General features: G+C 46.2%; 1 protein-coding gene across 2 annotated transcripts in view; it reads right to left on the reverse strand.

Moving 5' to 3' along the window:
• Positions 1-1,002: 1,002 nt before the first annotated feature.
• The window catches only part of spock2 (SPARC (osteonectin), cwcv and kazal like domains proteoglycan 2), a 41,317-nt gene continuing 14,845 nt past the window's right edge, over positions 1,003-27,474 (reverse strand). Inside the window, exons 2-11 of one of the 2 annotated variants that reach the window (XM_035406696.1) lie at positions 22,017-22,025; positions 20,682-20,727; positions 14,054-14,168; positions 12,528-12,633; positions 11,414-11,528; positions 10,025-10,144; positions 8,385-8,603; positions 7,224-7,286; positions 5,964-6,101; positions 1,003-5,397 (exon numbers count right to left, since the gene is read on the reverse strand). In XM_035406696.1, the coding sequence (XP_035262587.1) occupies positions 5,249-5,397; positions 5,964-6,101; positions 7,224-7,286; positions 8,385-8,603; positions 10,025-10,144; positions 11,414-11,528; positions 12,528-12,633; positions 14,054-14,168; positions 20,682-20,727; positions 22,017-22,025 (1,080 nt within the window). In that variant the 3' untranslated portion in view covers positions 1,003-5,248. The remainder of the gene's footprint in view (positions 5,398-5,963; positions 6,102-7,223; positions 7,287-8,384; positions 8,604-10,024; positions 10,145-11,413; positions 11,529-12,527; positions 12,634-14,053; positions 14,169-20,681; positions 20,728-22,016; positions 22,026-27,474) is intronic. The other variant, XM_035406697.1, reaches the window with a different exon arrangement.

Here is a 27,474-nt window from a genome sequence, read left to right on the forward strand (position 1 = left end):
GTCAAGTGCAGGGGAAGTGCGGCACACCGTTCCCCAGGCAACAGAGAGGAAGACGTACTTTCTACAGTTAGTGGGAACGGAAAAGAGAAATTATAGAACGATACAATTTCTCCAGTTTCTTTTATGTACCAATGCTATACTTAATATTTCTGCTTCACGCAAAATATATAATATAATTAGTTATTGCAGAAGCTGCCCCAAGGGGGTTATTTTTGTTTTCTTTCGACAAATTTCAGAAAGGGATTAGGTTGACCTGCCAGGATCCAATTCAGTCCCCTCGGCAAATGTTAATTGTGCTCCCTTTGACAGTTATAAAAGCTAAAGTGGACTCTTGGGATACATTACTGGCTCAAAACAGCAAAGTTCCTGCCTGAAGGAGTCCAGCGTGATATCCATTGCAACTCCAGGGCATTCCATGCAGATTCTCGGCTAATGTAATGATCACTACTGCCCTCTAGAGTACAGCATTAAATACAGCTTTCAGTCACCACTATTGTGTGTGAACTGACCCTAAAATGGAGCTCCTCCTAAGTACCCAAGGGCTAAACTCACCCACTGGACCAATCCCTTTGAAACATTTAAATCATTTAACTATTTTAGTCTACTCAGCTCGACAGGCATGCATGTGAACATGTTTTTTTGATACTGTATTTTTATTCTCAAGTGTCTCATAATCTAATTAATATTCCTCTTGATCTAATATGGGTGTATGAGCTTCCTGCTCTTTAATAAAATATGTATAATTTGTGATTTCCCCCCCATGTGAACTGAAGAACTTGTTACGCAGTAATTAAATGCAATAGAAGACTTTGTCCCATAGTTTTCTCTAAACTTGAAATAAAAAAGTCACACTACTCAGATTTATGACAATTTGCAATATCACATTGAACATTGAGCACTGTATGTTTTCCACTGTCCCAGAAGTGGCAATAGTAAGAATTTTAAAAAGTGTAATATGGTAAACACTCCAGAGTTCAACAGAAAAGATTCATAAGAACGAGGCATGGTTATGGTACTATTTTATTATCAAATAGAGTGTATTAAGTGTATAATATACCGAATTATGTTTAAGTCACATTAAGTACACAGCATTTCATTTTACATTCTATGCGCACTATTGACTGAAGATGATGTCATTAAGCAGATTGGTACTGTAAAATCTAAAACAGCTTACTAACAATTTCTCTTTCAGGGCTGTGTGTTAAAAATGTCTACTGTTTGTGAAGACCACTAGGCCTGTGTGATGTGCTGTCCAATGCAGTCCTTCGTCACTGTCTCATGTAATTCCAGTCCTTTCTCTTTCATTAAAGTCAATTAAATCCATCACTGAATATGTTTCACTAATGGCTACAGTAGAATGTACTGCAATACCTTTCCATCACTGAAAGGCCAGGTTAGTGTGTGTTTTCACTGCACACATTGTGGCCAGTAGGACTACACATCTGAGCAGAATCCAGTGGATGTTTTTGTTTTTACAGTACTTAGTGTACATGTTTTGGTGTGCTGAGGCCAGTGTGTTAAACATGATTATATCCGGACACAATCACAGAAAGAACCAGAGCTCTAAACTTATGGTCCCTTATGGAAAAAGGTTGTTTTTTTTTTTGTTTTTTTTTTAAAGGTGAGCTTTGCCAGATGATAAAACTGAAACTGGAATTAAAACAGCTTGTTCACAGAATCCGATTGCCTGTGCCTTTACTGTAAAAAGGGCAGGGGGGTTTTTGCAAACACACCCAAAAATGGAACGTATGTAATTCGCAATTGCAAAAAAAATCTGTGACATTAACATTTAGGGTTTTTTTAGATGTGAACACAAAAATACACATTTAATCATAATTTATTTTGTATCCAAATAATTCCTCTTGAGCATTGTCAATGTGAGTATGCGTTTGCCATCTTTTGAAAGGCAAATATTTACGACACTTGTTTATCTCCATAATATAAACATGCAAGATGTTACTGCCAACCCAAGAAACTCCATCAGTGGCCAACATTGGCGTACAGCCAGCAGAGAGCAAAATCATTCATTAAATCCCAATGCACTAAAGTCAAATTGGAAAAAATTGGATTTTTGGAGAAGTTTTATATTAAAGTCATGACAACAGTAAATTATATTATTTCTTTTCTATTTTCACATACGCATTCAAATGTGATAAACAACATCTTTGTGTACATATGTGCGTTTATATATATATATATATATATATATACACACACACACATACACACATAAAATATTATCATGGTGTGTAGCCTTAAAACGAATACACATTCTACTAAATGCATGTTATCAGTAATACATATTTCAAAATGCTAGTCATTTAAAATCAGTTGAACAGAGTATGCATACAAGGAAAATGTGAAAAGTTTACTTTTAAACCACAAGTAACACAAACGTTTTCTTCAGCAAATCCATTTAATTTACAAATATGTACTTTTCAAACTTTAATCAGAATTTCAGAAGAGTTTGAAATCTAAGTTTGGCTGCATGTGTAAAATAACATAGAAATAGGATAAATCTCAGACCAATTTCATTTAATGGTAAAGTGCTCAGCCAATGAAAAGTACATTCTTGTTCACTAACATGCAATACTAGAAACACTCTAATGTATATACCTTACCAATGGCAGGCAAGAACATGGTTACAATTTACTCACCATTAAAAGAATAGCTAATTGTGAGTATTCAAGTATACACACAGAACTTCAAGTAACATACACATTTTTATAACAAAAAAATTCAAGTAGCATGATGAAAATAGAGCATTAAGTGGCACATTCTTAAAAGTGAGATTTAGTAGCAGTTAAAACTGTCTTTCGTTTAAAGGGCTGTCATTGGTGTTTTTCTATGTACTCCAAAGCAAACAGGAGAGAGGATTTCTGAGGTGACCATATGCTAAACTGACTGGTTGAGAGGCAGATACCACCTTCATCACAAAACTCGAAACAGAAGATGGATCCGACACGTTTCAGCCAAAGGTTCTGAGGCAATTTTTCTCAAAGCAACACAAACGAAAAAAGCCTTTTAAGATGACGGTTCAACGTATACCAAAAAAGCCATAATAGAACGATAATCAAAAACGATTGTGTCATGTTTATTCATACCACATTTTATAGTTATGTACATGTGAATATGTGTACATTTTTCAGCTTAGCAGTAGCACGAAACCTAACTAAATGACCCTGTTTCTCATAACCTAAGCAGTGTGCCTGAAACACATTACTGTTTCCCTCTATTACCACCGTAGGTAACAAACGCAGATATTTATTATTCATGTAAAGCACTACAATGGAACAAACCGTGTTCCTTGCACTACTAAGAAAGATATCTCTGCAACAGGCTTTCATAACTGAGCCGTATGCTTGTGGGAAAAGGTAAAAAGGTGGTCAAATTGAAGCCCAATGTTCAACATTTTTTTAAATATATATTGTCTAATTTACCTCAATACGGATATTAGATTTTAAGAAGCAGTATTTTCTGTAACAAGTCATCACAACAGCATCATAGCAAATTTGCAAATATTCATTTTGAATCATCATTGGATATAGGCTATTTGTTATTTGCAACACTTCAACAAAAGCCATCACAACAATCTGAAACCAATCTCATTTGATGAAGTGTTTGTGTGTGTGTGTGTGTACGTGTGTCCGAATTGTATTCAGCAGCTTGATACTAGTGCCCAGGGTTGTGGTTGCTTAAGTTGGTTCCAGTCCTTACAGTAGTGATGTGCGCTTATGACATCACAAATGACTGGCATAACGGTGGCAATCAAATCAGGGTAGACGGGATCTTCAAAGATTGACCGGTCCCCCTCAGGCAACACAGGACTGTTCTCAGTATGTAGCTCCTAGCTTTTCCACCAAAAAAAACCATCACACCTCTAAGACAAGCCAGTCCAACCGATTAACCATTGTAATGGCCTTGGATTTGACTCCATTAACGTTGAAATCCTTTCATTGTCACGCAGGATCGGATTGGTTCCAGTGCATTTCACAGAACTCTGTACTTCAGAGAGTTGGGTAAAGCCAAAGAGGCACATTTAATAATGCTCCAACATGCCCCACTTTCAATGGTTATTGAGACTCAAAGGAAACACTGTAAAGATGCTACTAAGACAGTCCCCAGGGAGGGAATGCTATGAGCAATTCATGAATTCTCAATTCCTTTCATCACAAACGCAGAATTTATGAAACATCAGGAACACAACCAGCCTCCTTCCAGCAGGTCACCCTTTCACAGATGTAATTACAAAACAATAGAACCACCCGGAAGGACCTCGGCAGCATGAAGGATTTTCAGGCCAACCGCCGCGGACTGATTTTACCACCCCGGCACTGTCACACAGCTAGCTTGCCTTTGTCCGTGTCACCCACGGGCCTCTATAAGCCCGGGAACCAGCCAGCTCCGCCCCCCCGCCGCGACGCATTTGGCGGGTTGTACAGGCTTGACTGTGTCCTGTTAATAAGGGACAGCTGCCTGGACCCAGACAGCCCGGGCTGCTTCCAGACCTGTCAGCCGGTGACAAGCGAGCGAACAAACCCCTCTTCCCGAGCTGCGGACGGCCGCGTCGCCGTGACGGCAGCACCGGGCCAGGGGCGTGGCCGCGGGGGCCCGCCCATCTCTCTCGCCGACGGTTATCCGCCGTCCGCGGGGACGAGCGCGACGCGGGACAGGACCAATCTGCCGAGGCCCTTGCCAAACGCCTCCCCCTCCGCATCCTCCGGAAACCGGGACATAAACGTCAATCTGCCTCCTAAACGAGAAATATTGGCGGATCTGGAAAGGCGGCGAAACGGCTTGTTCGCTACATCTCAGATTTCATTATAAATCATTTGCCGTGAAACGCTCACAAATTTGTCCTGCAGATTGGGCTGTTCTGCTTGCTGGTAGTATATTGTACTTGCACGGCACAAGCATACGGCACAGGAATCTGTTCATCGCTAGCCTGAGCGCTGTTTACTGTGGCCCTTCCCACGGCCTGAAGAGCTTGTGACTCCAGGTGCTAAGACTGCTCAATGGAAACTCCTCTCTTGCACAAGAAACAGAAAAATAATGAAGTGTCACACATATTTAAGACCAAACCTGGTCAAGTAGGTACCCCCCCACCCTCCTGCCCCCTCCCCCCCCACCCCAAGAGTCATTCAGCTTGGTTCAAAGATGTCTGCCCCTTTAGTTCCCACAATCCTTTTTTTAATTCCATAAACGGGAGAGCCGGTTAGCGTCAGCCAACGTCTCCTCGTGTCGTATTCTACCAGATGTATCCTCCGTCATCGGCCTCTCCCGCCTCCCCCTCCTCTTCCTCCTCCACCTCCTCTGCATTCTCTTCTGCCTCCTTCTCCTCTTCATCCTCCCATCCGACCCCACTGCCAAAGTCCCCCGAATAGCCCACCAGTTCATCTGGAGGAGGGACAAAACCATTGACTTTCGTTAGCCTAAGGTTTGGCCTATGTCTCTGAATGTTTTTTTCTTATTTCTCAGCCTTATAATCCTTGATTTTATATATATATATATATATATATATATATATATATATATATAGAGTTGCGAATACTGCATGTCCTGTATATTATACTCACTCTTTTCATAGTCACTTACTTTTGAATTTTGAATATTAATAAAGGTGACATCCCAGAGTAAGGGAATTAATATCTGCAACCATTAAGGAGAGACTGTTATCGCTAAAGTCCATCAGTGAAATGAACAGGCGCAATCACATTAAGTGAAACGCCAAACAAAGAATATCTCTGGTAAACAACATGTCTGATGAAGCTAACCTTATCTTTAAAAGCCTTATTCAGAGAGGCAACCTGGCCCTTTGGAATGCAAATGAGGCGCATCCGTGAGACGCGGGCTCCCCGCTATAATAAAGAGCGCCAGAGCTCTCTGTGCAGAATGGGGGGCCTTGTGTCTGTGCGTACGCGGTGCGACGCCCGGGTCCCCCCCCCCCGGGTCGCCTGCCTTACCGCAGTCGGGGTTGCCATGGATCCGGGAGCCCGCCAGCTCGGAGCCGTGCTGATCCGCGCACCAGCACTCCCCCTTGCCCTGGTCGCACTGCAGCTTCCTGTAGTACCCGTCCTCGTCGCAGCTGGGGATGTACATCCCTGGCAAACGGCACGAAAAAAAGCACCGCTTTAAATATTCATCGCCCCCCCCCCCGCCCCCACGTACCTCATCTGCCATTCTGGACTGCCATTCTTTTTTCTTTTTTTTTTTTTAAACGGCACTCATTTTGAGAAGCGGCGCACGTCTTCAGTCCCGGCAGTGGGACTGAAATCAATTTAGGGAGGGTAGACTACAGGCTCAAAAAATACCTATACACGGATGTGGGCTTGAACTGGCGGGATTGAACAATGAAAAGCCAGAGGAGGAGAGGGTTTGTGGGATGTCTGCAGTTAGGCTGTCATCGGGATACAGCTCTAGGATTATGGCAGATTTTTACTGTTGTTAGCCCCTCTCTACAGACTCTCCTCAGTGCCTGTCAAACCTGACTTTCACTTCACAGGGTTTCCAAAAACATATTTCAGAGTACAAAAAAAAACGGGAGAAGACAAGGGGAGGTGTGAACTGAAAGCAAATGCCGGAGCATAGAATATTCTGGAAGCATGTCCAAGTCTCCTTCAGAGAAGGCACATTTGCTTTTTTTACGAAGGAGCACGGTGCGGATAAGCGGCAGTGCGCTTTGTTTCCTTGTCTGCAGCACCCACAATGCACCTGTGCGGAGCCAGGGGGAGGCCGGCTGCTAGTACAGCTCCCTAATCCCCAGCCTGATTAGGAGGTAATCCCAGCCTCGTGCTTGTGATCTGTTTAATGAACCTCCTCAGCCACGGACTGCTGCCGGAGGCAGCGTTACATATACACGCACACAGATAGATGAACAAACACGCGAATTTACAAACAAACATACCCTTATACAAAGATACACCTACCCACACGCATATACACACACAACACGAATCAACACAAACCTCAGTCAACATATATGCACACATACACACAAATGAGGCCGTATGCACCGCCATATACAAAAACACATATACATACATACATATACAAATATATATCCACACGTGTACACACACACACACACACACACACAAACACACAAAAAATACACAGACCTGCACCCATACACACAGATACTGCAAATATACACATCCGTATACAAATATACAAACACATATGCAAAGACACACACACACGCGTGCATAACTGAAGACACGTACCGGGCTTCTTTTTGGCCACTTCCTGCACTTGGATCCTCTCAAGCTCTGCCAGGCAGGGGGGTTCTGAGGAAGAAAGGGGTCATTGTGCTTCATTACCAAAATCAAGCCATTCTGCAACACAGCCAGACCTACACTACCTCTTTCACCGAGCTTCTGAGAGATTCCAACACATTTTTTATACAAATCATATACAGAGAGTGAAATACTTAGCATATACTTTGCGCTCATTTTCAGGAACACGGATCAGATACACTTAGTTTTCCCCCTAATATATTCATCTTGTGCGACTGTCCGATCTACAGTTTTGGGTGAGCGCTCTGTGGTAAATGAGGGCACTCCAGAGTCAGAGGTGAAACAGCCCTGTTGTGTTTAATGAGGATGAGCATGGGGGCAGTTAGAGCTGCCCAGGCAGGCTGTTGGCCGTGGCAGTCCTGGTCTTAATCACACCCCCGGTGCCCAGGCAGAGCTACAGGGTGTGCCCTAGGGAAGGCCTGAACTCCAGTGAGCTGGGAGCCAGGCTGTCAACAACCAGGGGATACACCCCCCCACCCCCCACACCCCTCAGCGAGGGGGCGCCAGGGACCTGGCGTGACGGAACACGCTCCCTAAGCGCTTTTCGGAAGGTGCCCCCAAAGACCGCTGCCACACGGCTGCGGAGGGAGGCCTGTGACATCACTGTGTCAGAGGTCCAGGAACAGAGGAGTGACTCACAAAGGCGCGGGCTGACTTTCTCCAATCGAAATGCGCGAACCCATTAACGCGGACTACAAGTCAGAGTGCGTGGGAGAGGGTTTCGCTTTCTTTATTTCTGCCGAGCGACGCAAGCAATCAGTTTTTCCACGCAGCAGGAACGATCGTGAGAAGGCTACACTCACCCCCACAGTAACTGCCGGAAAAGGCTGTTTCTCAGACTGCATGCATCAAATTCATCCAAAAGACTTGGGAGCCAGTCACCGGACATGTTCTGTAGGCCACTGTGCTGTTGGCAAACTCCTCTCATACATTGGCCTCTCCCCCAAGACAATCAGCTTGGGTTTATATGTAACTGACCAATTGAAAAACCCGCCCTGCTGTGAATCCGGGGAGAAACATTTGCATGGGAGAAGCGCAGTGGCGCGAATGTATGTTTAAGCAGACCCCCCCCCCCCCCCCCGGACTCACTTTCCCTCCAGAAGCAGAGGCACCACTCGGCGGTGGACACCTTCCCGTCCTTGTAGCTGTCGCAGGAGTTGAAGAAGGGCCGGATGCAGATCTCGTACTTGTCCAGGTTGATGGCGGCCAGCTCGGCCTGGTCCAGGTACAGGTCGCCGTTGGTGTCCAGCTTGGAGAACATCCAGCCGATAGAGTCCTTGCAGCTCGCCACCAAGCTCTTGTCCAGAACTGCCGACGCAAACAAATTAATGATGTCACCTCTTAGCCGTAAATCCCACGTTAAAGCAATAACAGAAGTACAGCATCAGCTGACGGGGAACAATATCAGTTCTTTTGATAAATTGAACTGAACTGACCCTTTTCCACAAACAGGAACTGATTTATTTCCAGCCAACGGCATGTTTGATATACGAGCACTTCTCTGTGGCCCAGTGGTCAGAAAGGTCGCCTTCCGTATTTTGTGCCAGAAGCATACATATGAATTATGGATGAGTACATTAACAGAAATTAACCTTAGAAGCTTTTAACTTTTACGATTGAAGACTATTGAAGCAGATTTCTCATTTGTTAAATAAGGAATAAACAGGACCAGATAAACATTGGCTAGGCTATGTTACTGTTTGTCTATCTTGTTACCTTCACATTGCTCTCCAAACAGCCACGGAAGTTGGCACACACAGTTATTGACAGCCACTACAATCTGGTTAATGACAACCACTACATTAATTGGATTTTCAACTGTAGATAAGCCAACAATACAACACAAATTCAATCTCATGCATATATAAACCTTTTTTAATATAAAATATAACACGCTATTTCTAACTTTATATTTAATGAGTAAAAATGGCACAATTACCCTATTTGGTGTGGAAACATTTAAACCTCAATTCAATTTCATTTTTAATTCAACAGAAATGCCTAAAAATAATCAGTCTTTCATTTCCACACAGCTAAGCGCCAATCAGCTTTAATTGCCAAAGCAGTTAATTTAAACTTTCTTATTTGTGTCCATTGTTTCAGTTTAATAGTTTATATACCGAGCGCATAACTTGACGTTAGTGTCCAGGAAAGCATTGTGGGTGATGAAATCTGCTGGCTCCTTCTGGGATTCGCATACTAAGCATGCCAGTGGTGAACAATGCCTTTATGTGCGCAGTGAACTATCCAAGGAAAAAGCCGCATTTTTCTTTGGACAGGTTTTAGTATAGCTCAATTCACTGCAGAGAAAACCTCTGTCTAAGGTATCAATGGTAGACAAAAGGGGTTTCAGCCTCTGGAAGTACCTTATATTTGACACCATTTGTCCCTTTATAATGACTATAAATTAGAGTTACAGTATTATATAACTCAATGTTAATATAGGCTCATTGTACACATATCAGAATGTTTGGGTCGGAATTTAGTTACTTCATAAACATCGTGAAATATATCAGATGTACATTCTTGAACAGTTCCCTTCAAAAGAATGCGATTTGGCTTATCTCGAGAGTTCTGCATTAGCTCGTAGATCATATCACATTTTACGCCTGGCAAACACAGTCGGTCTATCCCGAGAGATCGGAGAGCTGTCCCCACACTTATTTCGAGTAACAAGCGCTGAATAGGGTTCAAAGGTCAACGCTGGGCGAGAGCGGCCCTGTCCTCACCCGAGGCTGTGCCGGCGCCGGGCTTGCCCGAGTTGTTCTGCTTGGCGTTGCCGTGGAGAAGCTGGAACCAGTCGCGCAGGCGATCGCCTAGGTCTGCGAGGTCCTGCCCAGTGCAGCTCTCTGGTTGGGGGGGGGGGGGGGGGGGGGGGGGGGGGGGGGGGGGGGGGGGGGGGGGGGGGGGAGAGAGAGGCTGGGCTCAGATATCCGCATCAGCACAGGCACCGGCCTTCCCTAGGGCACGCCCTGCGGTTCTGCTCAGAGCTCGCACTGGGGTAACACTGGGCCCGCAAAAAAACAAGATGGCTCCCCGGCTAGCACAAGAGGTCCTCACAATGCTACTGGAATGTTCTGTCAGAGTTATAACATTGCCACTACATGGCAGCAACATTTTGAGGACGTTTTGTCCTAGCTGGACCCTGGGTCCATTTTCACATTAGACTTCCTTTCGCATTTTGACCTGATACATACTACATTATCAAATTATTTTTCAATAATAAAAGCCCTTGAGATGTACAATATAATTTATTGGGAGGTTCTTCAAAGGCTATTGAAAATGGAACATATGAAATCAGATCAATTCGACAGCAAACTATACAAATAAACAGCAGAAACACATTGCACTGTGGAAGTTTGGCAATAAAATAAACGTAGAAAACTGTGCATTGCCAAGCCACAGAGTGTAATTTATCCCCACTAGGTTAGTGTAAATCAAGAGAGCCCCCAATGGAATCGAGATGAAGGAAAAGTGCTGAAAATAACCAGCCAGAACCTGCCATTTCCAATTTGGAAGCTGCTTCCCATTTGAAACGAATCCCCACATATCCGGTTATAGATACAACGCATAAATCATAATAAAATCCCTCCCAAAGTATCGACAGCCCCCAGAACCCCCCTCCGTCAATATGCATAGCCAATGAATTGGGTAGGGTTTAGCAATGATGAATGCTCACGCTAAATTATTAATTCCCTGACGACGGAATCAATATTTCAATCACAAATGGCTTTTCTAATTAAGCCGAAGCTACCTGCAAACAAAACCGTGGAGTAATCTCCGTAATTGCTCATTACAGACCCAAATGAGCAAAGATTATGGCGGAATGTTACTCCGAGGAATGGGAGCCTTCCAATCTCCTCATATTTCAGCGAAAAGTTGTAAGTGAATCTTCAAAAGCTTTGCTTTAAATCTGCTCTGCTAACTTTGGCTTCAAGGAACCATCTTGCTCCGAATGAGCTTTTGATCCACAGTAAACACAAAAGCTTCAATTGGACTGCGAGGCCGGGGGAACGGTGGAGAATTTGAAATAAGCCGGATAATGACTTTGAGGTTAAAAGAGTGTGCCGCAGGAGGGAGAGGGAGGTAGAGGTTCGAGGCGCATCGCAGATACTTGCCATGTTTGCCCTGCGTGTCGGAGGTGGGAATCGCATCAGTGGTGCAGGGGCAAAGGCCAGCGCACTTCACAGTCAATTCTTTCCCTGTGAGGCATCCCTGCTGCTCCAGCTTGCACTGTAACAGACACACACACACACACACACACACACACACAGACAGAGGCATTAATCTACAGCTCAGGCGCACGGAAAAATGCACGCGGGCGTATTCCGCCCACATGCGCAAACACACGCATCGATCTCAATGCAATCACGAAAGCGCAGACAAACACACAAACAAACACACAGACTCAGGGGGGAGTCTAAATCCCAGAGCTATCGTACATGCGAACAAACACACGCGGCTACACTCGCAAACACACTGAAGTACACACGCACGTGCGCGTGCATCCACGCTGATGTGTGCAAACACAAACGCAAATTCACGCGGATGGAATGCACTCCCACGCACATACATGCAGGCACAGGACCACACACACACACACACACACACACACACACACACACACAGAAAATCCACGCCCAGCTTTGACGCGCTGCAGTGGCACCATTTTAGCTTACGCTGCTCGGGACAAGGGACACAAAGCCCAGCCGAGATCCAGATAAAATATTTACAGAGGTGACCGCGGCGAAGGGAACCGCTCATTCAAATGAGACACGGAGCCGTGGAGGAGGCTGAAGCGAACAGCCGTTTCCCTCTGCCTCTTCAACAAGGTCAAATTAAAAACAATACATAAATCAATAAAGCGGCCGAGCGCTAGCCGCCACGCTCCCGCCGCCATTCAAATGCTCTCAAGCGATTAATCATTCCCCCGCATAAATCTGGCGAGCCTGTCCCCTCCGCTTCCGGTGACAAACTGAGAACCTCTAGCCGCTAATTCGTACATTAATGCAGAGCCGTGCAAGTAATGAAGAAATGAGAGACAAGCAAGAAGGAAAGAAGGAGGGGGGGGTCATTTTTCATTGCTTCACAGCAAAAGACTGCCGTGCGTAATGACAGGCAATCCGATATTCGAAAGGCTTGCAGAAAATTATGCAGAAAACTTAACTGTTCCGAGCAATTGGATTTAACGGTTGTACACGGGACTGCTGTCACACACAGGCCGTGATTTACCTGGGAGGCGTAGTTGTGTCCATCGGAGCCACACACTGGCGTGGAGGCAGACACAGGGCATGGCTTACAGCCACTTTCATGAGGCTTAAGGGCTGGCTGTCTGATCCTACAGGAAATAAAACAAGAAACCAAAGCAAACACATTGGCGCGGAACCATTTCTACCAAGTCTATCTGTGATAAACGCCTCCTAGTATGGGGAAAACACATCTATGGTAAATGCGTCCTAGTATGGGGAAAACACATCTATGGTAAACGACCCCTGGAATGGATTAAAAACACATCTATGGTTAACAACTCCTAGTATGGGGAAAACGCATCTTTCATAAATATCTTCTAGTATGGGGAAAACATCTTTGGCAAACAAATCCTAGTATGGGGGAAACACTTATACATCCAGTATCACAGCAGATGTTACATTTATTTACTGCCTGACGGTTTGTGTTAATGTTTTTTTTTCTTTTTGTTGCTGTCAATCAAGACGGCCATGGCTGACAGTCACGAAGAAAGACAAACAGGAGATTAGACAGCGCATCTGTCCTTTTCCACTGGCAGTCCGACACACATCTCCGTTAGGAAATTTTTCGCCGCTTCATCGGGAATTAATTCTTAAGATCGTCACGCTTCGTAAAAAGCCTCACATACACACCACTACGGGTGCTTTAAAAGGCATTAGTGCTCTTACTGAGAGTGTACTTAATGAGAGTGGAATGGCAAGGTGTGATCATTCTCAGTACCCACGTCCCATTTTCCCGCAGTCGCAGAGAGAAAATGGGACTCTCAGATCTCAAGGGTGATTTCCCAGATGAAGTTCTTTTATTGAAAAAGATAAATGTCCGTCACCACAGATATACTTTGCAGGTAATAACGTTTCGCTCCATTAATTTTTCTGATTATGCTCGGGCTAGAATCTCCCACTTCATGGAAGACGTATAAAACATCAGGAGATGTGGTGTGAGGATTATGACGGGGACTGTGTGCGAGGGTCACGCTATGACAGCTGTCCATTGGAGTCTGGTGGCCCTGCACTGACAGCACATGACTACGCTTCAGTCAAATGCAATTAGAGCGCGGCAAACATCCTCGTGCTGAAATGACTCATCTCTCATCAGGCTTACTCACACTGTCATAAGCCCTAGCACCAAGACATGTTGACAGGGGCTCTCAACAAGCAGCACGCAAGAATAATATCCTGGTGCCAGCAGAGGAAAATTACACAAATAGTGTCAAAACATTTGTGATGTCACAAACACTGTAACGCCAACATGCCCTCCCACGCCCAATGACATGTAAACACCATTGCGCCTGTTCCTTTTCTTGTAGCTTGGTCCTACAAACTATGAAACTGACATTCCTACACCATGACAACGACACCTTCTACTCCGCTTGTCAACTACACCGTCTCCCACACGCAGAGAAACGTAAACTTCTACAACCGTAGAACTCCCACGCCCGTCTGGTCTCTGCTCGTACACCCCCCCCCCATGCCCCCCATGCCCCCCCCCCCCCCCCCCAGAACGCCACCCACCTGTGCTCCAGCTTCTTGCGGTTGACACACATGGCTCTCTGGTAGCCCTGGGCAATGCACACCTTGTGCCGGCTGCATTTCACCTTCTGGCAGGGGTCCTTGGTGGTGTCCACGTCTGCGGGGGGGGGGGGGGAGGACAGGAGGAATTAGGCAGCGGCCAGACGGCGCCGTCCGGCCCCCGGACGCCGATCCGTCACCGATCCGTCGCTCGCCCGTTCGTCCGTGCGTCCGTGCGGAACGAGGGAGGGGACGGAGGAAAACTGTCCGCCCCGGCGAAACGCATCGCTCTCCCGTGATTGATAAACAGATCGGTCAATCGACCCGTCTGCCGCAGCAGGATTAGCCCTTAACAAGCCGAGACTCTCGCTGCAAAGCATAGCTGCAGAGGCAAAATGTCAGGCACACATCTGAGGACGACGTGTCTTCAGACTGTTAAAAACCCAAGATGATGGACACAATGTATCATTTACATATCAGAGACAAGTATAAATATGTATTACATGACAAGATGTGTGGTGGATATGTGCAACATACAGTATGTGCAACATATGTCAACATATGTGCAATATGATCCTGTCATTTAGTGACCATCAATATAAAACCAATATGCCAGTATTCCTACTATATCCTATTACGAAATATATACATATATAACTTATGCATCTAGTTATTATATTATTAAATACAGTTTGTTTAGCAGAGATTACCATTGGCTCATACCTACACAAAGCCTTTCTGACGTTTTGAAAAATGATTTAACACAAGGGGAACTGTTTCGGGGTGAAATTTGATTAGGTACTGTGTCATGTGGTAGAACCAATAGGTAGGTCACACACAGCAAATGGAATTCTTCATCGTTTCCAAAAAATATTTCTGAAAATATTTAATCAGGTATAACAGACTTTCCACCCCCGCCTCAAAAGCAGCTTTCATTCCGAAGTGCCGAAGAATTCTCGCTGTGCACATCTTAAACCGACGCGAGGTTCAAACGAAAAGGAGTCCTTGGTCTGCACTGCGGGGAGGAAACGCTGGGGACGCAGAAGCGCTCTGTGGGAGAGGCTGCTGTGTCACTGCTCCGCTCGCTGGGACACCGTCGCGCAGATCTATTTTTCAAATCCGCCGATGCGAGACGCCGAGCCCTGAAAAACAGCTGCGAAGCAAACGACAGCAAGCTTGCCCTTTACCCTCAATCGGCAAAGACTGCGGCCCATCCCCTTTAACACTGATCTAAGAGAAACAGAGCATCGTTCAGACAGAAAGAAATGATCTGCTAGGTGCAAAAAACTCTCTCTTCGACAGAAAGACGATGAAGCACCTGCAAAAAAACTGTGATACATTAATTTGTTCTGCTCTGATTGATCCCTTACTACATTTCTGTTACACCCATTCTACTGCTGCTTAACACAGGGCTGGCCAGCAAACGATGGGCTTTCCCTCTATAGCCGGGTTCCTCTTGAGATTTCTTCCCAACAGGGAGTTTTTCTCACCTCCGTTTAAGGGTTTTTCTCTCCACAGGGAGTTTTTTTTTAGCACACACGCTTGCTATTTGGAGGTTCAGGCCTGGTTCTTGCTCTGTTTTTGCTCGTTTCTGCCTCTCGTATCTTTGTGACAGTTTTCTGCAAGAAGGGCCATCAAAATCAAATTGATTTGATGATTGTATTTGATCTGGTGGCCTTGGATCTACTGCATTATACTACTGCAAGGATTACGAACACGGAGGTCATTAGTGGACTTGCCTACGTCAATCAGACATTAAAGGTGAATCCAAAGGCCTCGTCATGAGAGAGACAGGAAACGCATCATTATCTGCACAGTCATCAGCAGCAGCCGCGGTCTCCGCGGGCCTCCGTTTGATAGCCAGCTCCTCCGACAAGACTGATGGCGTCTCTCTGATCTTCCGTCACGTCTCGCTCTCGGTCTCCCCGCGACGGCGGGCCGGATGGTTCAGTCCGGAACTCGCGTGCACTGATGGCGCCGGCCGCGGCCTGGCCCGGCGGACTGCTGTCCGGACGAGAGAGCTCCGCGCTTCCGCCCCGGTCTCGCCGGCCCCCTCCGGGGGAGAGGGGAAAACGAAGGGAGCAAAGCAGTGAGAGACGGGCGTTGTTTTCTGTGAGGGGGGCCATTTATCGGCAATTTTTGTGCCATTCACGCAGCAGCCATTTTAATCGCGGCGCTGACGAGGATCGGCGGACGAGCGGTTTCCGCCGACCCCGCACATCAGCGGGTGACACTAGGGGCACCACACTGCCAAGATGGCGGCAATCCATGTTGTGTGTGTGTGTGTGTCACTCACTCCTTTCTGGAACCTTCCGGAGGGTTCTGTATACACAGGCCAGACTGGAGCGTGAGCCCATCTCCGGGAGAAAAAAAAAAAGCCCTAATCCCTCTCACAGGAGGGAGGGAGCTGGAGCTTGGAGCACCTATTCTCCATTCGACGAGATCAGAACAGCCTTCTGTCTCATTTCAAAAGGAAATCGGCGAGATGGGAAAAGCAGAATTTGAGATCTCCACCCACCCAAGAAAAAAATTCATGAGGCAAGAGCATGGCGAGACAATGACACCGCTGGCTTTAAAGCAATCACTCAATCCAGCGGGAGACTGCATTACAGAGGGAATAATCCTTCTTTACTCTTAAAGATATTTAGAAATAAAAATGGTCCACCTACTCACCTCAACCTTGAAAGACTTGACAACATTACACACAGAATAACAGACAGTATTTCAGGATATTTCACTTCTCTTAACAGGTTTCCACAGCTTAAAGCTAATCATGAAAAATATGGCGTTTCCATAGAAACAGGCACACTGTGTTGACAGTAGAATTTCTGGACTGTGGTTTGAGGTGTGCTCCTGCAAAGCCCTGGTCTCTTCAGAGCTTGTCTAGGGCCAAGAGCTCTCGGCTCGCAATGTAAAACACGAGCGAGCAAGTCCCCCAAATGTGTAATTCACCCCAATTCCGCTTAGCGAGAAATAACGCCAGACAGGGTAGATTTAACCAGCATTAAGGGCTAGTGCCATTTTACCCAGCCATCTCCTCTATCATTTGTTTACACTCAGCAGCACTCAATCTCTCTGCCAGAACAGGACATCCAGGACTTGCTATAATTCTAAATCCTGAGCTAATTTGTCAACAGGAAAGCAATACTGAGTCCAGCCTGATTTTGCTGTGGACCATGTATAAGTACCCTTTTCAAAAACGGGTTTCCTTCAGCCAAGAGCTGTGTTCACCCATTCAACCGTAACCCTCAATCATTTGCTTTGCCCACCACCCCCCCCCCCCCAAATGATTTCAAAAAGCTTCAACACCAATCTATTTCTGGTTCAGCGGCGAGGAACAGTTTTATTGGACAGGGAGAGCAACAACATTCCAATGTGTGCAAATAATCAGTTAAAACTGACAGCACACTACTAAGCCTCTTTGACTCTGCAAAGGACTTGTGACTCAATTAATGTAATCCTTACTTTAATCTGACAGCTCTCATTGCAAAGACCAGGAAAGCGAACAATTAATATTTTATATGACAGACGAAAATGAACCAGTTTGATTCGGGAGCTGCAATTAGTGTCACATTAGAGGGCTATTTCATATCGTAATGCATAATTGGTGGTCTCTGGCTAAATCAATAAGAGCATCTGAGAACATTTCACTGAGATTAGGCACCGCTGTAGAACATTCCATCTGGAGCTTCATTTACAATGCACTTTAATGATGATATCCATTAAAACGACCGGGCAGAAAAAAACGGCCAAGTACGAATTGAGTTCTCCAAAATTAAGGCAAACAAAGCCAGCTGTTTTGTACGAGCCTTTAACCAATATATTATCACCAAAGCAGGCATCATGTTTTTGTTTATTTTTAAAAATGAATTTGGCGCCCAACATTGGGCTGAGTACATCCAATTTCCACCCTAATTTGGAATGTCCATTCACTGATTGCAGCCACTCTCATGCGTTATTATCCCTGCCAATGCAGGGGAGTGAGGACGGCTGCGGTTCTCCTCCGAAACACTTGGTTTCATCAGCCGACTTCCTTTCACACCACAGTCAAGCGCTTATAGAGTTGAGTCGGAGGAAGACATCTCATATGAGGCTTTGGCATGCAGTCCCTGGGCACCCGCACAGCCAGTGGGGGTCGCTAGAGAGCAATGAAATGAAGTGGACCCATAATTATCTGAATCCTACCATATGATGCAATCCATGCAATCACGAATTACATGTCACCATGCATGCAGCCACAGTGGACACTGGCATGGTCCAGATTTGATCCGAGACCACGGAGCTCATCCATGCCGCACAGCACAGTGCCTTAACCGAATGAGCCACCCAACGGATACTATTTTTAAACAATGCTAAAATGCTCTCCTGATTATCTAGCACCTAGATTAAGCAGTTTGCTGAAATATCATCAAGTGGCAAGGGAGAAATCGTGATTTCTTTTGACTAAAATGTCAACGATAACAGGAATCATGTGGCGGAGCTCATGAATAAGTCCTCTCCTTTGAAACAATTTCGTCAGATTCTAATTGGCGGTTAGCCCACCCTCTCAAAACCGCAGCGCCAACCCTCGAAGCTACTTTGGTTCGTGTCACAAGGCTGACGTCTCTATCATCCGCGTTTAAAGGGGAGGCATGGTGCTGATTTGGTAATGGCCGGGTAACAAATCTGTCAGACGTCCTCCGTTCCGCTGCCTGACTAAATCATTAAGATCAATCAGGTCTGCGGAATTGGTCCCTTCGGGAGGCGGATCAATGTTATTAAAATGAGCCGCCCGGCGCACCCATAAGCGAAGGCGTTTCGGAGGAACATTAAGTATTCCCAATGTAAACCGGGCAGACGAGAGGATAAGAGGGCCGCTGCTGGAAGCACCAGTCTTCCTTCCCCGCCCCCCCACCCCCCCGCTTTAAAATGCGTCGGAGCGGGCGGGGTTGAGCTCGACAACTCCCATGACCGCCCCTCACCGGCTGGACCCGGCAGCAGGGCGATCGAGCTCCGCCGGCCACGCGGATTTAATCAAAGCGAGTATCGATCGATCGATCAGCGATGGACGGCTCCGCCCATTAAGTGGTCAGTCGAGCCAATCGCAGGCTAGGAACCCCTCCCAGTCGAACCCTCATTTCATTCACATATGAAATATTAGGAATATACAAATGCTTGCTTTCCGGCGTAGTCTTACATACTGTCTCTGGCATATTATAACCAAGTGTTGACACCACCATGTGGCACAGAAGCATTGTGTACAGATGACATGTTGACAGTACAGCTTGTGGTATTCAACAACCAACTGTGCAGTCCTACAGCAACGATGGTTTACAGTAAATGCCACTGCTAGTCCATATGTGCACTCAAGAGTATTTTTCAAAACCTCCAAGAATAGATAACAATTAAAGCTCATGTGCATATATGCATTCACTGCAGTTAAAGCCTGTGGGTTAAATCTTGAAAAGATTTATGAATTATATACTTGATGATTTGATAATGCAGCTCCTTAAATCCAAAAAGCAGGAATATTCCTGTGAAGATTTACATGTAAAGATATGCAGGGAAACGGAACACACGAACAAACGAGGGGTAAAATTTTAAGAAGGAAATCCTAACGACCAGGTTCACAGCCTCTGCGTATGTCCTGTTGGGTTAGAGCCAGGACACGTAGCGGATTCGCGTTCAGTAGAAATACAGCCCGAGCTACGTGGCGCTAAATCAAGCGCTAGGGCTTTTACTGGAATCCAGTCAGTGTAGTAATTACGCACGCATTAATGTATGTCTCTTGCTAATGGACTCCTCCAATCCAAAGACTTTATTTTTGCCCAAATTCCAAAAATGACATTTTATCCAACAAGATTTGTGCATCTAGGGGCAGCTTTTAAAGCCCATGACCTCATCCAATGCTTCCGCCATTACACGAAGCTAACGCTTAGAAATAAATGGAACATAGTTTTCGTTATTAATTCCATTTGCATATGTGCGAAGAACGAAGTCACTTAGTCAGCAGCCACATTGGTGAGCATCCAAAGAAAGGGCTCTTCATTAGAAAGATGAGAGAAAGATGACCTACATCACTTTAAAAGCTTATCCGTCCTCTTACAGCCATTAATAGAAAGTGCGGAGAGTGTGTTTTACTCGTGAATGCAAATGACAGCAAAGGTGATTGAGGACAAACAGCATAGGCCAGACCTTTATGAAAATAAAGTTTTATAGAGTGTCTCAGAATGTGCTCCTGCCTTCCAAATCTGAACTGTTTCATCTTCTGATTAACAAGCGATTTCCGTGGAAGGAGTAAACAATTTCCTGACCTTCATTGAACTGGCAGAGAAACAACCCAGGCCCCATCTGATGTCCAGCAGCAACATTTTAACATACAACAACTGAAAAGCCTGTGAACCAAACCAATACATCATTAAAACTGATGGAACAGATAGATACTCTAAGTATGGTTTTGGCAATCTAGCAGAACCTGAAATGTTTTTGAAAAGGGTATCAGAAGATAACAGATTAGATAGCACAGCATACTTTCTTCCGTTCAATTACAATCTCTTCAATAGCACATATGCTGCATTTCTACCCCAATAGCTAATTTCCTCAACAAAGTGTATTGTATGCTGAGCAACGATAACCTCCAGATCTTACTTACTTTCATCAGAGCCTGGGTTTTCTTCCAAAGTTCGGATGTAATCGTCCTGAGAAGCAAGGTAAAATGTTTAAATGTTAATGTTCCCTTAAAGTTCAGTTTCCAGTGCATTTGCAGAGACTTAAGAAAAGAGGAATAGCACATCGGTCCCATCAACAATAATGTTACACCACAATGCAATCATGCAACACAATCCCATGCAATTAAATATTTATGATGTCATTTTTCCATGCCTTTTTATGCAAGCTGTATATTCTGCCTTTGCACAGTAATGTTTTAGAATGGAAAATTCTTTAAAATAGTATTCCATGCAAATACAGTTAGTGGGTGGACAACGGGACTTCAGAATCACATGGACAGGGCTTGGCATCAAAATATTACTGTGACAACAAAAGGAAACAAAACCAGATACACACTTCTAAAAACAAATTCACACCTGCAAGTCATTTTGGAAGACGTTCAGGAGGACCGGGGAAATATTCCAAGAAGCGAGCAGTATTTACGGAGGACACAGACTACGCGAAACACCGGTTGCGCGGCGCGAGCGTTTGGCACCAGAAATCTCACAACAGATGTTGCGATCGCCAATCAGCTCGGACCAGACAATCCACAGGCCTCGGGATTTCTGCAGCCGACGGCGGCCGTGGCGTCTCGAGCAGAAACGTCTTTCTTTGAGCAGTAATTCTCCCTCGCAGAGGGCGTCTGCCGTTCCCAGGGAATTCGGCACGCTTCACTGAAATCCAACTTCGGCTTTTTTCGATTTGGTCCCCAGCGATATGCGGTGCAGAATTGCTACACGCATCACACGCCGCTGCAGAATTTCAGAAAATACCTGGGTCCTGTTTCCATGCATAGCCATGGAAACCGAGAACGGCTGCACGCAGAACGCCTTTTTTCAGACGGACCCAGGTGACTAGCACCTTAGCGTCTGATCTCTGTCTTATCTCTCACGTGCGACTGCGAAGATGTGCTTAATCTTAACGATTAACTCCCAGTCAATCTGATTTCATAGGGGCTTAAGTTTAGAAACCGTGACCCTTACCAAACGTGTGTAAATTCCACTAGTAATCCTCAGAATTGCTTGAGATCTATGTACATACGGACTCTGAGAATAATGTCAGAGTGGCTTTTGATTCAAGTGTCACCCCTAGAATCCAATGCGCCGTTTTTTTTTTTTTTTTTGTTGCAACCTAATGGAGACATTAACTGCTCTGATTGAACTGGGCAGGTAACATCTGCAGTCTGGAGAGTCTTGGAGATCTTCCCACACCTCAGGTTAAAAGAGATATCGGGGGAGAGTGACACAGACACAGCACAGGATTAGAAACTGTTACTAACCTCCACTTCCTGGGGTATTGAGAAGCGAGAGAAAAAAGAGAGGGAGAAGAGAGAGAGAGAGACAGTTAGGGGAAAAAAACACTTGACTCCCTTCACAATAGAAATTCCCTGCTTTTCATGCAGCGCACAAACCAAGGGCGAGTCTTTTGTTTTACAGCCAGCCTGGCAGCAGTTAAACTGTCATCTTTTTGATGCGTGCTGATTACAAATATAAGCCTGCTCTGGCATCCCCCCTGGAGAAAACGCAGGAGAATTTCAGAGCAGATTATGAGGCTCTATTAACAAAGGATGATGAGCCACCGGTTCTGTGAGCTGGTGTGGGTCCTGTCCATAGGACCCCTCCCCTCCACCCCAAAGGAACGTGATTATGCATGTCCTCCAAGCACTGTCTTCTGCAGACAGTAGCTGGTTGCCACACGTGTGCTCAAACAGCCCAATGGAAGCCTCACAAGCATTGGTAAGGAGTCGCACGAACAAATAATCACAAAATGACAGTAATTACCATTTTATTCGCTCAATAATCATTTTACGACACAAACGTGCCACATGGCTGCACCCGTGCAAGAACGAGCTCCACGCGCACGTGGAATATTACAAATACCATTGCAGCAAGAATTAAGAAGAAGGATTCTGCTCTTACCAAATAAACAAATATGCTAGCGACGCATAAACATTTTTGTCATGAGCATTCATAAAAGAACACTTCTCTTCGAATGCGTATGAGAGTCAGACGCGTATATACTTCCGAGGTCCCATATTTGTTTCGCAGTTTAACTGCCTAGTAAACTCGGAAGAAATATACCTCCCTTTGACTTATTTCTTTGCCTCGTGCTAGTAAATGTGAAGTCCCCCTCAGAAATGAATATCAGTCCATTTAGCTTTGCTGTTGCCCAATGTAAAATATATCACCATAAAAATTTACGGCATATACAGGGCGCGCCAAAAAAAAGGGCGCAGGAAGGTTGTAAAGTGTGACACCTGAAATAAGTATTGATCATAACCGGAGCCTTGGGATTTCACATCGGAGGCCATTCCACGGAAGGAAATGTTCTCTTGGTCGGCAGTGTAATTTGGCCCGCCCTTACATCGGCGTTGCGCGATGCCAGTGCTCCTCGCGTGGTAAATGGCCCATGGTGAATGGTCCCCCTTTTGATTCTGGATGAGTAATGCGCGTGCGCCGTACCTGTCAGAAGGCGAGCTCCCTCCATTCTGTTTTGGGGGGAGCGGAGCACGGCTCCTAATGGAGAATAACCTTGTCCAGCTGGGCTGGCCTGGAGTGCCGCATTAGCAGTAAATGCACAGCACTGCAGCCTCTGCCACACCACAGTACCCTGGTCCGAGTAGCTGATTCTGCATTAATCCACATAATAATAACAATAAGTACCGAATACATCCTGACTCCTGAGTATTACGGACCCGTCATTACAAAAACGAGCAAAGCAATCAATCTTTTTTGGTAGAGGCTGTACAGATCCCTGTTATTAAACGCACATAACTGCAGGTTCTTCTGTCTGTTCCAAAATTATAACAGCCAGTACAGTACAGCACCTCTGATTAATGGCTATGTTTCCACGGAAATGTCTTCTATTACCCCGTTCCATTGTCATTTAGCTATTTTTAAGGTCTATGGAGACAGCCTGTCTCCTCTCTTTTTACCACCTTCCATCAGGCATGGTAAGGAACAAAAACAAATTAAAATGTGTTTGTTCCCATATAGCCGAGTGACAAAAAATAGCTTCGCTCTAGGTTCCAGCCATCGAAACGGGGGAAGTTAACAATATTTCGATCAAATGAAATTCTACAAGGTGCAAATTGTGACCTCTTCATCATAAACACTAGTGTGTCATATGCACACTGTTAACTGTGCATTCGGCATGGGCGCTTTTGATTACATCATCGGAAGGAGCAACAGGGTCAATGGTGTAATTTACAGTCGCAGTAGGAAACTGGGGAAGGAAGAATCGGGCGAGGGGTTCAGAGGTCACGCTTGCAGGATCCCTCGAGCAGCGGGATTCATATCGGAGAGCCCACCTTTTCCCGCCTTTTTTGCGTGGAGAGCTCTAACGCAGCCGGTGTGTCCTACAGATCTCTGCCTAATGGAGCCTGACTATCAGCAGGACCCCAGATGCGGTGTCTGTCCTCCAGGGGCCACTTCAGGTTTTAGCCTGACAGGGTTTGGCAGGGAGCCCGGGCCAAGCCGCCCCCCAATCCGGAGCCCTCGCGTCTCACGCCTCCGACTACCTGTCCCGGACGGTAACTGACGGAAATACCGCGCCCTCCTCCGACATCTCCGTCTCCAGTGCCCCGCAGGCGAGAGGGGCCAAAAACAGAAGGTCAACTGCCTTTTATTCAGGTAAACGTGTCGTTTGTGTACCCATTCCGCTAATGATGCGCTGCACGGCAAGTTGCAAAACTTAGGTCAGCACTGACCGCGGTGCCCGCCAGGGACAGCGGGATGAACAGGGGCGGGCAGGCTGCCCCGGAGCCTTCTGCTAACGCATTCAGCGGAGGGCCCCGGGACGTCGCCGACCGCACCTGACACAATATGTTTCGGTCTGCTCAGCGCAGAACAACATGTCCGCGCGATTAGCCCCTCCGAACCGCCCCGGCCTTCACCGCGGTCTCGGGCCCCGTTCTGCCAATTAGCCGCGTGAAAGCGACCCTCAAAGCCGTCGCTGATTGGGCAAGCCGCGGAACTCCCATGCGCCACCCGCTAACGGCCGCCGGGCTGGGTTCTGTCGCGCTGCAGAGGGTGACCGTCTTGCGGGCGGCGGCCATCTTGGCTCGAATGCGCGGAGCGTGATCGCACCGAAGCACGGCCAGCCCCAGCCAGGGGGAAAAACCCGCAACGACACGGAAATGTAGCCGTGAAATCTTCATCCCCTCACTGCAACGATCCATCATACGCCACGGCTCAAACATGCCCACAGCTAAGCTTCTGTATCTCACATGAGCTCGTATGAGTAGCAGTGGGCCACAATGCTCAATCAAAAACTCCAGTTTGCTTCCACTAAATGATAGCTAGTCTTAATTTAAATCAAGAAACAAATATGTAGGACATTTTTTTGTAATGTGCCTTTACCTACATGCGTTTCATTGTCTATTAGCTGTCTGTTTGGTCAGGTTATTAGAAACTGTTCCACCCATACACAACGTCTTCATCTGGAACAAACTGTAATGGACTTCAGATAAAGAGCAATGAAGCAATGAATTTTTTGTCCTTTGCAACGGAGAAAAAAAGAGAAATTAATCACTCGTGGAAAGCAAAGTGTTTCGCGATATAACCGGTGACACCTTACGCCTTATGCTAAATGAAATCTGTCCTCCAGTTCGCACTTGGCACATCACGCTGCTTAATTTCTGCACCTCTCCCTGCGGAGCTTTCCTTTTTTTCCTCCCTGAGAGATTGGATAAACGCCGGCTGATCGATGAGCCCACGCTCACGAGCGTTTCCGTAATGAGAGAGAGCCAATCAGACGCGTTTCCGTAATGAGAGAGAGCCAATCAGACGCGCCGGGGCCCTGAGGAAGCCGCGTCAGCCTTTCGGGAGGCGTGCGGAAAGAGTCATTCCTGCGACAGGGACTTTGTGAGCGCATCGCCGCCACCATGATTTGCGCCCCCTGCTGGACGCAGCTTTCGCGGAGGTGGAGTTTCGCTCCGCCCACAAGCTTATAGCTGCCGAGGAGTTTGCGGTAAATCGCGCCACAGCCCATACCACGGGCCTCAACCCGCAGGTAGCGTTTTCAACCGGAATGTCCATTTTCCAAATTATCTGTACACGTCCTGTTTGTGGTCCAGACCGGACAATATACTGTCTGGTCTGAGCAGTTGTTTGAAAGGATTTACCCTTAGTTTGTAACGTATGTGCATCTGAACCACCCCCCAAGTCCGTAATCCATTCCAATAGTCACCCCCCCAAACGCCAGTCCACCACAGGGCCCACCCTGGGCCCGCCAACGGTTTTGACAGCCCCCCACCCTCGTCGTTCACGATTACGCTTCCAGCTGTGCATGTTATCTGGTTTTGACTAATTCTAAATCCGATAACCCTACCCAAAGGGCTGAGATCCCTAACTCAGTTGTTGCCAAAAAGCAACATTCAATATGCATTCATACCAGTCGAATTACACACTGCACTTGTTACATTTACAGCGTGCACCACAGCTCTTCATGAGCTTGGGATATTTGGGATGCCCTGCCCTGCCCCTGTCCCTAAGGTTTAGCCCCATTCTAAACAGACATTATCTCCCCAAATTCGCATTGTCCTGCTGCAGTCTGGACACAGCGATAATGTTTACAACATTCAAGCCCTCAATACCCAGGGGCACGAGTCGCCTGCTGCGGTGCATTCAGTCTCCTGCCTGGAGTCGGATATAATTGGAAGCAATGGCATATTTCCCATGATGCCCTTTGGTGGTTGCCAAGGAGCTAATGCCGTTGCAGATTTACCCGCGCCGCTCACGCCGGATAATTTTTGCAGGTGTACTTCCTCTTATTATTAGACTTCTTTTCTCCTGATCCGTTTTGTGGCTCTGTGACACATCACTCTCGGGTCTGAGGGACAGGAGCCATCTCCTTCCAGTTTCCCCAAAATTTCAGATCTAAGACACATCAACAGAGAGGCACCACTAATTCACGACACACAGGGGGGTGTCAAACAGACCGGTATCTGTTGGCGCACACCCAAAAATTCACTAGTGGTAAGTGTTCAGACAGCAGAAGCACACGGTAGAACCGTGTCAATCAGTGAAAATGACTAACAGCGTTCCCTGTCGAAGACTCTCTTTCAGCGAGCATATCCATTAAAAGAAGGCCTGTGGGAATAGCAGACCAGGCAGTCGACAGTGTTTAATTAAAGTGATCATCTGAGCTGAAATCTGCAGGCTCGTTTTGCCCCGGGGGGCTCGGTGTCGGTAATACACTGCGGAGTGCTATATTCTGCGCAACAACAATGTCCTTCACAGCATAAGACTCCTGGCTTCCTTTTTTCTTTTCGAACCTCTTCAAATGTGACACCGCTTTTTTCTCTGTCATGTCCTATTCTCCAACCGATGCAGCGCAAATTGGCCCGGCGATTCCGGAATGATACCGCCTCGAACGCAGGCCACTTTCATTCAGATTGACAGCGCTTTCGAACCGAACGTAAATGGCGGAGGAATGCATTGCTTGACAGACGGCGCAAAGGTGCAGAACATACAGAAAGGAGACAGGCACGAATACCTTTAATTGTTCGCATGCACTAGGAACGCACGTATAGGCATTCCAATCAAACGGACACAGAACAAACAGCCAGTGGTCATGGGCAATTGAACACAAGGAGGAGAGTAGCAGCACATTAAGCAATCCCCTCTGACCTTTCGAAGACTGGATTGTTGAAAAGCATTATTGCACACTGCAGTGACTGCAAGTACTTACAGAAATGGATTGTTCCCTTTCCATCTGTTCAGAGTGATACCAGC

This window comes from Anguilla anguilla, chromosome 2 (genome assembly GCF_013347855.1).
Source record: "Anguilla anguilla isolate fAngAng1 chromosome 2, fAngAng1.pri, whole genome shotgun sequence".
Classification (NCBI taxonomy): domain Eukaryota; kingdom Metazoa; phylum Chordata; class Actinopteri; order Anguilliformes; family Anguillidae; genus Anguilla; species Anguilla anguilla.